The sequence below is a fragment of the Sinohyriopsis cumingii genome, chromosome 17, assembly GCF_028554795.1.
Source record: "Sinohyriopsis cumingii isolate HCF-2022 chromosome 17, ASM2855479v2, whole genome shotgun sequence".
Classification (NCBI taxonomy): Eukaryota; Metazoa; Mollusca; class Bivalvia; order Unionida; family Unionidae; genus Sinohyriopsis; species Sinohyriopsis cumingii.
Genome location: NC_142977.1, coordinates 107,020,318 through 107,035,411, shown reverse-complemented (window position 1 = coordinate 107,035,411; position 15,094 = coordinate 107,020,318). Strand labels below are relative to the sequence as shown.

General features: G+C 32.9%; 1 protein-coding gene across 1 annotated transcript in view; it reads left to right on the top strand.

Moving 5' to 3' along the window:
* The window catches only part of LOC149779628 (uncharacterized), a 131,005-nt gene that overhangs the window by 100,890 nt on the left and 15,021 nt on the right, over positions 1–15,094 (top strand). The window contains exon 2 of the mRNA XM_089938660.1: positions 4,925–5,153. Coding sequence (XP_089794786.1) covers positions 4,925–5,153 — 229 coding nt within the window. The remainder of the gene's footprint in view (positions 1–4,924; positions 5,154–15,094) is intronic.

The window sequence follows — 15,094 nt, the reverse complement described above, 5'->3', positions numbered from 1 at the left end:
AGCACTTATTCATATGTTCACATAGCTCCTGAGCAAATGTGTCAATGCGCATTGATCCTAATCAGAGCGACTGAATTGTATCCAAATTAATACTGGAATAGTTACGTATAAAAATAAAAAAACAGGCAGCATATTGCAATAATCATATGAAACTTTATAAATGTAGTAAGTTACTAGACTTCAAAAAGGCTATTTATCTAAAGTTTTTAAAGAAATCATATTTTAAGTCCAGATATTTGTTTTTACACATGCCTTTACCTCACATTATTGTCACGTTAAAGAATAATATCATCGTCTGATGTTGATGATACAAATACACGACCATAAAACATTTCTTCATTTAAAGGAAAACGATATCTCATTAACTTAACACTCAAAGATGACGTTACACAAAAAAAAAACAACTGTAATTTTACTTGTACAAGTTTACCTTCTTTGCAATAAACTAACATATGCAACCTGAATAAAATCAATGTCTACTTATTAATGCATAGGTCTGACAAACACGGACAGCAGGTCATATTCTTTGGACCTTTTTATTCACCAACCAGATCATAGCTTTAATACTGTTGAAATAAACTGTAATCCTCCCAGCTCAAAATTCAACTCTTTATCGGATAGAAAAGTACACGACCTTAGAATAAAGCACATGATAAAATATGAGTGTAGACCGGGAAGGATTCTGACTTCAATAAATACATTACAACAATAAAATAAAATAACAATTGAGATAAATAAGTAATATTTAAAGTGAAGACAGAACAATATTGCAATGTTAGGGTCTCTTACCTTGTAGAACCAACGTGCATAGTTCCACGAAAATGTCATGACACGTTGCAATTGCATAATGCTGCTTGTATATATCAATTTTCGTCGCTTAAGACTTTCATTACTTAAGGTCAAACCTTTTTGTCAGGGGAAGGCATACAAACGAAGTGAGGAATATGTACCGTCATTAGCAAATATCAGGACGTGATTACTTACTAAGAAGAAAAGAGCTGAAATATTCAGCGTGTTCCTCTAGAATGGAGACCACAACTAAATTACATAACACGTACTAGCGCACACTTACCTAAACAGTCGTGTTCTTTGGTGTACACATTTTTAAGTTTTCAATGGAAAAGTTATATTTTCATCAACATCGTAGACACACACACACACACACACACACACAGAGACAGACACATGCATACATACATACACATATAACTCTCACTCATGGCCTTGTAGAGGCATCTCCTTAATATAGACCAAATGTGCAACGAAATTCATCTCAAATCAACAATGTATAACAATATAGCACAATTGATTATGCAGATTTATCTTTATAATATCACAGAGAGACTGTTGACATATGCTATAATATATTTTAGTAATGTTTTATCGACAAGAGTTAAATATTGATACCGAATTACCATTTATGACTTTATAGGTCCAGCCATACCTCAAATATCTATCAAACCAAGATAAAAAAAAATACATTTTTAAAACTATAACAAAAGAGACATCTTCATGAAAGAAATAATTATCATATTCAATACCTTTCGAAAACTATCTTTTGCAAAACACAGATTCCATCTATAGTAATATAAGAATAAAAGCATGTTTCCTCAATATTTTCAGCTCTGACCAATTTGAATTATCTAGTTAGTTCGAAATACGCTTTAAAAGCCGCGTTCCCAAATATGATTGAGACGTTATAGTGACTTGAGTGCCCTCCAACAAACTATTCCAAATATAATGTATTTGCAATGCTTGCTACTAGAAATTGTAACAGTCTTTTTTATGTAGACTCATCAGAAAACATGCTTTTAAGTCATGTCAGTTTCAAAGCATTGGCAAAGTTGATTATATTAATGATATTTACTTTCTCATGATAGCCTCTACAGCAATATTTCTTTTAATTTTGCTTTTTAACCAATACCATACAAATTTATAAAAAGTGTGATTTCCTTACATCCAGAGCCTTCTTAGATGGAGTTAGGAATGAAAACAAAATGTATTATGAATTTTAGAGATAGCTAAACGTTTTATCACTGTTCTTTTATTAAATATAGTTAAGTTGATAATTAAGAGTAGTATTTGTTCTTGGTTAGTTGAAACCTTTAGACCAAGACAGCGAACTCCAAGAAAGCGTCAGTAATATTATCCTTTCAATCCAAACTGCCAAGTTTGTCTAAGTTAGCTCAAACCTTTACTTATAAGACAGCAAACAAACAAAACCATTAGTATAATTATACTTACAATCTAAACTACCAAGTTTGCTTTTTTAAAGTATTTTTAACTAAAACTTTATTTGGAATATGGTTATTAACGATGTATTGCAAACATATATTTCTTTGAACCACCAGAGTAAGTGATGCACGATCTGCAAACTAGGAAATATTTATAGGTTACTGCATTTGTATGGGAAAATATGAACGAGTTTTTTGGATGGAATACTGCACAACCTTGAGAGTACAGTATATCCATCCGACAAAACGAGTTCATATCTTCAAATAACAAATGCAGTAACCTTTTTATTATATGCTCATTTTCTTATTCTACCTAAGGTTTAATTATATAAACAAAATACACTACAAGGAACAACGTAAATGAATGTATGCCGTATTCCAAACTAAATACACATGCGCATATTCATTATTACACAACACCAACATTATTAATGCGCACATAACTCCGCCCAGATAAATTTGAACTTAGTCGCGCGCTCGACATAACTTTCGAAAGAAAATGGCGTGTCTAGTTAAAATTGAAATTTGGAGTCGTATTGTGGATGAATGTGCATTGCAACAACTTTTCCATTTGATCTGGAATGAATAGATTTTGGTATTTTTTGGTATTTCTTTTCGATTCTACGAAATTTCGTGATTATGGACTGGATTTGTATGTGACAACTCCACATGAAATACATGGGATTGAATAAGCTAGGGAGAAGCGTGTTGACATCTGCAAATGTGTTTCTTTTAATGTCAATGAATGTTTGAAATCATAATGTGGGAAAAATATGAAGTCTTTCAATTGCAATTGCAATTATCAAAACGACGCTATGGAATTTGATGCTTATTTCATTTTGAGTGTAGTAAGGAGGATGTAATTGCACTTGTCATCGAAATTACAGTACAATTTCGAAATCTGTAATCAAGATTGAGAACCTATCACATGGCTCATGTAATTCGGATTTGCAGAATTAAGAAAGTACATTTTGAGGAAATTCAGGATGTAAAACTGTAAGTATATTTTTTGGGCCATTCTTATCACCAGCTAAAGAAGACAGTATATGACTTGTCACGTGTATGTTATTTGAAAGGGTATTTTCTTGCGACTGTTGTATACTGTAACTAACCTAAATCCGAAACATTGTATCAACTCGGAATGTGCCGAAGCAGCTGGTTAGTGGCAGTCCACGAAACATCTGTTTTAGTTCATTCAGAAACAAATTTAAACAAATCAAAAGTGCTGGCGTCTGCGTCCAGTGTTTGTTTACAATAGAAAGTAGTTCCTTTTATGCACGTGAATGCTATATGTGTATTGGCGCGCGGGTTCAGTATCGGGTAATACTGCACGATTCTGACAATGTAAAGTTAACGGGGGAAAAATGAGCATATAATAACATAAATTATATTACTTATGTTTATTTTCCTAACCATGTCATTCTTTTCTCATCATATGGGCCAAACTCTGTGCAGAGGATACATATATATGTGGAGAGGGCATCCTCATGCGCACATTATTTCAATACTAAGCCAATTCGAAACCACACATAAATAATTACACAAGATTTGATGTTTCCATTAAAATCATTTGTGCAACTTACTATTTGTTTTTCAACATTCATAGCATCAATAATCAATGGCCACGCCCCCGGATCAAAGTTAAAAACTAAATGGAAAAGTCATAGAAAAGTATGCTTTTTGGTGTAAAATCTTAAATCATATAAGTATTTTATGTTCTATCCGATGTTTTTTAATCCGACTTTCAATACACACACAAGCAATTGTAAAGTATATATTTAGAAGTGAAATGGTTCTCCGATTTGAAATAGCAGTACACTGTCTAGATCTATCCCTTTAGGTACACATAAAATAACTCCTTCTTCTAGTGTGGAACATAATTCCCCAAGTTTATCTCCAAATGTACTAACCCTAGTTTAGAAAATGTCCTTTCTCCGTCCAAAAACCTTTCTAAAATTCATCTGTGAATCAGTAAGATAAAGTGTTCAATTTAAATTTCTTTAAATAGTGTGTGTGTGTAATTTTGAACTTTATAGTATAATATAATATAATATAATATAATATAATATAATATAATATAATATAATATAATGTAATGTAATGTAATGTAATGTAATGTAATGTAATGCAATGCAGTACAATGCAATATAATGTAAGGTAATATAGTATAATAAAATACAGACGGTACAGAAAATTACCTGTGGCTGACTTTGTAAATAACATAGATCAACAATATAACCCAGTTGAATATGTAACACTAGTGGCATCGACCATTGAATACTGTACAAGATCAAAAGGTCCAACTACTGTAAATTTGTCTCGAAAATGTATAAATAAAAGAGTAAAATATCACTAACCGAGAAATCTTTAATTGAGAGCATTTGAAGCAGAAATAATAGATTCATAATATTCCTATAATATTTTTCAGATTATTTTATTAATAAATTATTTATTACAATTTGACTGAAAAATACATAGAAATGGCAAATCCTAAAACGAATAAAAAGTTTTAAATATATTTTAAATGGAGAAAATTATATTACCAAACAGATTTGGTGACAATTCCTATCCACTGGGAATATAGGTAATTGTTGTTTTCAAGTACACTTGATGTCTGCTACAATAAAGCAGCAAGGAGCATATAACATTTTGAAGGATAATTAATATTTTTTGATGTTCAATAATTTCAGTATTTCTGTTTTGCTGGACGGAAGATGTTTGGAGATTCGCTGTCCGGTTTACTCCTGATATTACCCTTGAAACACAGCATACCCACAGTCATGAATTTCTTTCCTGTGCTGGGTTCAAAGACACCATCTATATCGGACATAAACACATTCGCAGAGAAGGGGCATATCACATGACCCTGGAACTGTCACGAGATCAAAACTCCACGAGCATTTCGTCTACAGTTTTCAGGTAGGTTTGAATATAATAGAATTCCAATCTTGCTTTTCGTGCTTGAATATCATCTTTAGTTTTCAAGATTGTATAATTTTTGTCAGACGAAGACATACATAAGTGGTCGTTAAACATGACTATTGAGATACGTTCTCTTAGAATAGTGTTGCCAATTGAATACGTTGTTTCTTGATTTCGGGAATAGTATGTGAAATGTGTGTCTAGTATTGGTGATTAAAACGAAGCTTTCATTGAAAAGTAAACAACGTCGATTTTCAGTAATGTTATCTGATGATTACTTAGGTTCTGGGCCATGCATGCAGTTTGTGATGGAAGCTATTTATTATTCTGTGTTCTTCGAAGTTGTATTTATTTTTGCTAACATTGGTGATGTTGGTGTTACGGATGTTTCTATTGTTGATATTTTCATGTTGTTGCTTTCCACTATGCACTGAATTCGTCTACGTGCTAGATATGTAAAAATGGAATAACGTTCACTGCTAATCTACTCGTCAAGATTCGGTGTGGTACATCTCGATTTTCTATTGCTTTGATGTGGTACATCTCGAAGTTATATTGGTTTGATGTGGTACATCTCGAGGTTCTTTTACTTTGATGTGGTACATCTCGAAGTTCTATTGCTTTGATGTGGTACATCTCGAAAGTTCTGTTGCTTTAGATATTATACAAAAATATTCACATGAAGTTCTTCATAACCGTACATGCTTTCAGGCTTTTACTTAATTCATTAAACTGTACACCATCAAAGTTTCACGTTGAAAAACAATTCATCAATGCAACTTTCTATGTTAAGGAAAAACTATTAATATCATGGAAAACTTTCGCTTTTATAGTTCGCAACACCTTTTGGAAACAGAATTATAAACATTTATTTTGCTATATGATGTCAATATTAATATTTTTTCTCCTCTATTTACATTGAGTAGGTTGCTGTAAATTGTGAAACCTTTATGCAATGCAAATAAAGATGGATCCAAAATAAAAATGGACGAATGGTCGATTCGTCTCGCGGTAGAAATGATATTAGTCATATCTGTTACAATTAGCAAGGAACAGCTACTGCATTATGTATATGTTTTTAACTGAGAATTAAAAAGGTATTGGACCCGTGGTCTCGTGGTTCATAGCATGCTACATGAACAAGAGCCCATTTGTTTTATTACTCAGTTAATAAATGTTTTATTATATACTTAAAACAAACATACTAATCGTTATGTTGTCACTGAAATAACACTAGTGAAAAACAAAGCTATAGTTCAACGTTTAATTGAACATTTTACTAGTCGTTCGTTTCATAAATGAAACCTAATACTTTACCACTTTTCTCATTCAACTTGAAACTGAATGTGGTAACTAGGATGGAATATCACGTAGCTTGTGAAACACAACTAAATATTGTATTTGGACAAATGACGGAAAGCATCGACAACAATTTAGGATACTTGTATGAAAAGAGAGGCCAGAAATATTTAGTCTATCGTTTTGATTGTTTCAATGGTGATGTCGATGTTGCGGGTAAATTGAAAACTGCGGTGTACTTCATGAGTGTTGCCAGGGTACTGCTGTCCATCGGTCTTGTTTTATACCTAATATATAGTCATTTTGAAATCACTTTATTTTTATTAAAACTCGAATAAAGGATAAAACAATCATTAACAAAGCTATTCAGAGTGGATACAGTTTTTTTCTTTTTTACATGAAAGACAAATTGCTGATGGTTACGTTGCATCAAAGGTCAATATGAAACTCTGTGTACATGTCTGTCTCTCAGTAGCCACTAGCGATCACGAGCGCCCATTTTTATACTTTTATCAATCATATTATTTTTTTCTCATTGCAAAACGTTTGATGAATTCAGCGGTTTCCCTATTTGATTTGTTTGAAAGACATTTTTATGTGGACGAGAGCCACAGCTACTACAGCTACTATTTAATCAGCCCTGGTCTTAGGTAAAAAGGGTTATGAATCCGGTGGCCATCATATTTATAACGTGGTCAGAATTAAATGCTTTCGTAGTCATTGTTATTTAACTATTGTCAAACGTAGTTCATCGAATGCGGGTAAGTGTTTATCATATAAGGAAATGGTGAAGGAATTTACTTAACTACGGTCAATACAGCTGGATGCTGACCGGTAGCAACAACGTTAAAACTAATCAGATTGTATGTTGATGAAGTATAGCTTAAGTGGAAGTTATACAGTAAATTAATGCTGACACAGTTTCGGAAGACTGATGCTTCGCAACTGCGGTTGGTCTCATCATTTATTTTAGCAATACACTTGTAATGAAGTACAGGAAACACCTCTGCAAATATGTACGTTTAACACGCTTTCTGACATATTGTGTAAAACATTAAGCGGTTTCGCAGATACTACTGTTCCTATATAATATAATATAATATAATATAATATAATATAATATAATATAATATAATACAATATAATATAATATAATATAATATTGTTTCTATTGAAGATGCAGGAAAATTTATGATTTATGTGGACGTCGGAGGTTTTATTCGCTTAATCCAATAGGTCGTTAATTTTGAGAGAAAATAAAGATGAACACTGCCATTAATACAGACAGGAAAATCGAGCTATCTTTGGAAACCTAATTTACAAGAACAAGAGCATAGGGATAAGAAAAGACAGAACACCAATCTTTCAATAATTTTAATGCCGATCGTTAAACAAAATAAAATTATCTAACATGATCTGCAATTGCAGCTCATGCTGCACCTCGAATAACTAGAAATACAACTACAAATATATAGGTGTGACGTAACAGTGGCATAAAAATGCTTGGGAAGCAGAACAATTCTGTGACAAGAAAGAAAGTTCAGTCTTCATTTTAGGTAACTAATATTCATGGAGTGCAAAAACTAATCCTACACTTCTATTCTGCATGCATCTGCAAATGTGTCTTCAAAATGTTAAAATAAAAAACCCATCCTGTGATCTTCCTGATCATGTGACCAATATTTTATAACGTACGCTCATCAAAGCATTTATCTTTTATAATCATACAAAGAGATAACATTATATTTTTAAAAAGTAGTACTTACCATGCAGTGTCATAAACCATGTTTTCTAATATTGGTATACGTTGCCACACACCTATTTATCGCTTGCTTACGAACTTGGCATTCAATATAAATTTTCGAGAAATTCCCGAACCCATGCTGTAAATCAAAATCGTTCTTCATTATTATTTTCCATAGCCTATGCGTTTTAAACAATCGCATTTCATCCATTTCGTTTTTTCTTAACTTCCTCTTCAACGTAATGATTTCAAAACAAAATTTTAATTGTGAGCTTAAGCACATGCTGCTGTCTACATGATACATTTTTCAGATATGAGTAATCCTGATACTGGAAACGCATTGCATCATTTACTGAAAACAGGTGGTTCAACAACATCTGCAACGTTGTATGGTGTGTGAAGAAGACACATAAACCTGCATTGTTGCAGCAGAAAGGACGCCATCCTCTCATCTTTCCTACAGCTGAGGAAATAGGTTTGGCAGAGCACTGCATGAAAATATCGAAATTTGGTTATGGGTAATGTATGTATGTGCATGGCATCAAACAAGGTAATGTCACTGGCACAAGAGTTGAACCACATAAGGATTGGTACAAAGGATTTGTATAAAGATTTCCCGACCTGACAGTGCTAAACCCCCAAAAGAGGGATATTTATAGAGTTTGAAGCACCAATGAACCGAACATCAGTAACCATTTTAAGGAACTAGAAAATACTTTAACAAGCATAAGTTCAAAAACTAAACCTCAGCAAATGTGGAACGAGGATGAGACGGGGATAACACTTTATTCTACCCAACATAAAATGGTCACAACTGGAGGTGACAATCCTTTTGCAGTAATTACTAGTCGAAGTGCCTCAACATCAATGATTCTGTCAGGCAGCACTCTTGGTGAAACCATTCCAATATTTATTATATATAAAGGTCAAAGACTCACTCCCGCTGGATGCTTCTCGCAAACTAAGTTTGCAGTAACACTAATAGTTTGGTCAACATCTAAAACATTTATGGATGTTTTTGAAAACAAATTGACATGACATGAAAGGACAAGACCATGTCTCTAATGTTTTGGTCATTCATCCTAAATTCCATAAATTATGATTGAAAAAACTCAACAGAATAATATTCGTATGTTTGCTTTTCTTTCCTACAGCAGTCACTAGATCCAACCATTTTATGTTGGGATTTGTATCTCCTTCAAGACTGCTTTGTCTTCGAATGTCACAAATTATCATAACCAGACGATGGGCTCCAGATCACTTCATCTGCCAAAATTAATACATATGCGCACTTGTCAGCTGTCACTGTTCCCAATATAACGTTTGCCTTTTGCATGACGGCGATAGTGTCATTTAATCCCAATTCAGTATTTCACAATTGTTGAAGACAACAGAGGAAGCAACACATAAATCTAGAAATGAGCGAGACAGTGTGAGAAGTATAAATCTGTTTCTCGCTAGTATTGATTACAAAAGCGAACTCGTTGTTAAATGAGCGTCATGAAAGACAAAGGAAGTATATTATTTCAGGTAGCGTACTGCAATTACGGAAACGGAATTAATGCAGAAGTTCAGCGAGCTCAGAGTTTCATAGAAGAAATTCAACAAATGAAGGGAACACAGCGAAAACACATGAGTAGTCTAAGAGGAAAAGTTAGGAACCTGGAAGAAGAAAATAATCAAATAAGATTCAAAAAAGAAAATCATGGTGGAAGTACAGGAAAGCAAAAGGTGTATCTGCAGGAAGTAACTGACAGTCAAGAGCCAGGACCAAGAATTAATTAAAAAGAATGGATGACGTTGTATGTCAGTGCCACAGATGATAATGATGAAATTAAGGTTGAGGTCTGTGTGCAATTTGTTTACACTACAAAGATTTATAAAGTCTGGAAGAATTGATATACTGACCTAGATAAAGTATGATAACGGTGATGGTTGGGTTCATCTTAAAAAATAAATGTACGCATATGTCATATGTTGCCCAGACGGCTGGTTTTACTTCTTCCATTTGCAGTTAATTGGTATGAATGAAATATGTTTCATCCTTTTATGAAGTCTTCATTGTAATAAACCCAGATTTATACAATTTTGAATATTTGTTCATTTTTTTCTTTCTTTTTCAAGTCGATTTAGTCTACTTAACATCGCTTGCGATTTTGTGACTTTTCTGACTGAAACTACAAACCTGACCTAGTTCCTCGATTCTGCTGCAAGTAAATAGCAAAAATGATGTATGCTACTTCCAAAACTTATAAAACTAGATGCAGGAACATTACATCTCTTCAATGACATGCGCATAATACACCAACAAATCGTGGGTCCCGAAAACACATAGGTGCTATCCCATAAATCCAGAATGAATATTATATTCAAGAGAATGTTCTGATTCAGTACTCGATTTTCAAACGTTAAGCATTTTAGCATTTGTTTTCGTCAATCGGTCAAATTTGGTATGCGTTTCTGTACCGATATGGGTTACCAAAACCTTATATATCATCTGTGCCATTCAATATGATGGCGAAACAGATACTTTTATAAAAGGATTGAACAATCACAACTCACTAACCAGAAACAAGGCCAATCATTACAGGACAGCCAGCCACACGCTACATAATTTTTATAGACAGCCTACGGTATCAAATTACATATGGATTAATAATAAACATGGCCATCAAGAGACACAATGGATACTGCAGATGCAAATACATGACTATTTTGGTTCAAACAAATATCACTCCTTTTAAAGCATTTTGATTGAACCACTGCATATAACATTTTTTCCTTTCATTTGCTCATTCTCACTCTCACATAAGTTGTTTATTAACATTTTTGTGATTGCTATTATTTTCATTATTTTTTTCTTTATTATCATTATTATTATTATTATTATTATTATAATTATTATTATTATTATCAATATTTTGATGATATATCTTTGCGTTTAATTTTAATTCTTGTAGTAATTCTTTGCTTTTATTTCGAAAGGTGCATTTTCTTGATCTTTTATCTTCAATTCTGTGCCTTTATTATTTTACCGCCGGTCTCTTATTTTGTACTACTTTATGTTCAAGCGTAAATGGTATGGTTTACTTGCAAAATGCAATTCTTTGTATATCAGTTTGTATTTTAGTTTAGACTTTTCATTTTTCTGGATACTTCTTTTCTTTGACTAATTGAAAATATTTGATGTTCTTGTCTATTTATGTATGCCTTTTTTATTTTCCCCAGAGGAAGACAATGCTTTTGATGAAGACATAGGGAAACTGTGTAATTTCTCTCTTCGAATTCTACCTTTTGCTTCACTGATGGTATTTTGCATTCCGATTTTAGTTTCTTCGTAGTCTCTGAGAATCTTGCGTCTATCAATCACTAGCTCTGTGTAATTGACGTCCTGTTGAACTTAGAAACTTATTTCTATACATGATTCGGTTTATTGTTACATTCACTCATATATATATATATATATATATATATATATATATATATATATATATATATATATCGAAGAATGATGTCGACCTAGTAATTGATTCTCATCTAAGTACACAGTGATTCCGGATTCTTAAGACAAAAATTAAGGTATATAAAATTAATTATAGAAAATTAATATTAACCAAACAGAACGGAAAGTGACATCGTGGATTCTGCAAGAGAATGGTTTTATATATACATACATAGATACAAAAATACCTTTCTTATTTACAAAAAATTGCAACGATCAATAAGAGAAATGGGTCCATTGTCTGTCCAGACATTTGAAAAGTCTCAGAGTAAATGAATTGCAGTTTTGATAACCAATGATGACGTTGATATTTGCATTAATGCATACCTGCTATGGGCAACAGTATACATCTATGGAGCTTGAACGTGACAGCAAATGAATATGGATTCAAGCTATAAAATAAAGAAAGGAAATTCGATCACTCCGCCGAAACCTAATTATACGGGCTCACACAAAGAGGCGAGAAAAAGGGATGCTATCTTGTAAATGTATTTTTGTTTCCTGGCGCAGAAGTTTTTAGCTGAAAACACGTACAGTCAGTATTGGTTTAAAACTTAGTATAAAACTTAGTATAATGTTTAAATATATTTTTTTTAAAACTCCTCAGTCAAGTCTACCTCCAACTATTTCATTTCTTCTACTAGAAATGGGAGTCATTCTTATTAGATTTATGATTTTCATCTATGTTGTGTAAAATTCAGTTTTAAATCAGAACAGTTGAAAATATTTTGCTGATCTTCTCGTGTAGTTAGTCACGTGCATAAATGGTATGTATTTCAGCATATGACAGCAAGTGCAGAAGATCTGTTTGCTTTCTTCATCTAACGAAACGTAATGTCAGGTGGTAGGCACTTAAACAGACTCTACTGTTTCTATCTACGAGATACAAATGCGTATCGTTGATAATGATGCAACAGGTCAAGATACAGAACTTTATGAAACGCAGTTTAATAACAGATCCAGACATTAATGTTTCTTCAATCTTTCATGTGTATAGGCAATTAGCGCAATATCCTAGTGCTTGTAGTAGGTAGATAATGAAAAAAATCTAGAAAATTAAGAAGAATGGAATATCGATCTCAAAACGGAGAGGTAGAATTGTATGAACACGCGCAATTGGACAAGGAAATAACTGTTGTCTTGTAATTGGTGCAAGTAACTCCTGTACATCAGTTTCCAAACCAGCTTATTGTTCCTAAACATATGGAGCTATTTAGAAGAGACTTACGGGAAAAAACTGTTTTGTTGATTTTCTAAACAAATGCAATATAAACGTCCATTTACAAACTACCATAATGTGTACAAAAGGAAAGAACAAATACCTCTGTGTCGACAAATGCATATGTAATGCTTACGATTCATCACCATCACCATCATCATCACCACCACCACCACCACTACCACCACCACCACCACTACCACCACCATCATCATCATCATCATCATCATCATCATCATCATCATCTACACTTCGACGTTTTATGCTGAGTAAGTTTCATTGAAGTGCTCTTAAAACATATTTCTCTGACGCGTTTGTTGATCTTCATCTTCTTACTATCACATTAATGTACACCATGCATTACACCATAAGACTCTAAATTCCTAACAGCTGTTCACTTTCCTCGTTTACGAAATCTATGTTACACGTTTGGCAATTTAACAAAGACTGATGGTCCTATCATGGGAAACGTTCTTAGCAATTTCTTTATAAGCATAGTAACATGTCTACCAAATTGAATTTAATGAACTACAACTGAATAACCAATGTGGACGTTGATGTTTCCCAGTCTGTAGACATGTTTAAGGGAATATCACCAAATTTTGGAGTTTTACAGGAAATGAGGATGGATCCGAGCGGTAATAAGATAAAGCACAATCGATCTCACTGCATAAATCTAATTACTCCAGCTAGGACAGAGACGAGAAAATATTTTCTGTATTGTAAATGGTGCAAATTGTTTAAGTGCCGTTTTAGATGAACACAAAAGCATATACCAAGAAGATTCGGTATGAAAGTAAACGCATACAAAACGTCTCATAAATTATTCTTGACATCATTCCAACTCCGATTTTATAAATGACAACTGCTACATTGTTAACAGCCAAATATATCGATTATTCCCTTTCAACATTTTCATACAAATCAGATGTTTGTTACTAAAGGGTAAGAAATGGTATTTATCAGTTAAAAAGGCAGATTTTCTTTTTTAAGAAATTTAATTTACGAACATTTTGAGGTTTATATTTGTATTATTATTATTTTTATTATTATTATTATCATTATTATTATTCAGAAGCAAACAGATCTAAACGTTGGTTTGGAGAAATTTTAGCTTTTCCAGTGTATCCATTTTCTGCCAAAATATAAGACAAGGAGTTTAGATGTATCTAGATAAACAATGCCAGTTTTAAATTTATGCCAATTAATCTATATTGATAATTATTTTGATTTTCAGAGTAGATTACTTTCGTTTTCTATGTTAACTGTATTGCCATTAAAGAAAAAAGAAAACAGATCGACCGAAAACTATTTCAGTTTTAAGAGGCTTTCTATTTACTGAGGAGTCGCTCTTTGGGGGACTTCAGAAGAAACATAATTGGAATTCAAACCATCGGCACCAATATAATATAATGCCAAAAAAGTCGAAACGTGGTACCGGAAGAATAACAAGAATTCTTTACATTTCGACCGAAAACATGGCCTTCCTCTTGAGACAATGATATACATACCCGTGACAAACACACACAAATGACACGTGTAGAACAATAAATATGTACATTTTGACACAGAGATCAAAACAATCAAATATAAAAATCAAGAAGGAAATGAGGTTTCCTGAAAGCCGTTAGGTAATAGCATTACCCTCATTAGGGAAGATCTTGCTTTATGGCCACAGAAAGAAATATTGTTATTTCCTAGCGCCGATGTCCCGTTTTTGCCACAGCTGGGGATCCCTGAAAATAATCAAGGAAAACCAATTTCGCCTGACGAATGTCGTCGATACAGTAAATAAATAGTTTCAAGTGAAAATATTAGGTTTGCAAATATTCTGCATACTCATTATCAAGCAAGTATCATACTGAGACATGCTAGATAGATTAACTACGACTGAGGTGAATTTTTTTTGGTGCAACATCTTTCACGAAAGAAAACTGTATATCATCCCAATATTTCGCTCAGAGTAAGCTTGTAGAAGTTATACAGACACTCCACTATTTATTTCTTCCTTTCTTTTTCTCTTTCTGTTTGTCTGTCTGTCCGTGTCCTAGTATATTCATGGTCTTGTAACACAACGGACACTTGGTGGGTATATTATAACACAAAATAATATAGAAACGCAGTTGAATGAATTGATTGTTATGAACATGCGTGTGCAAATAATAAATATGTAT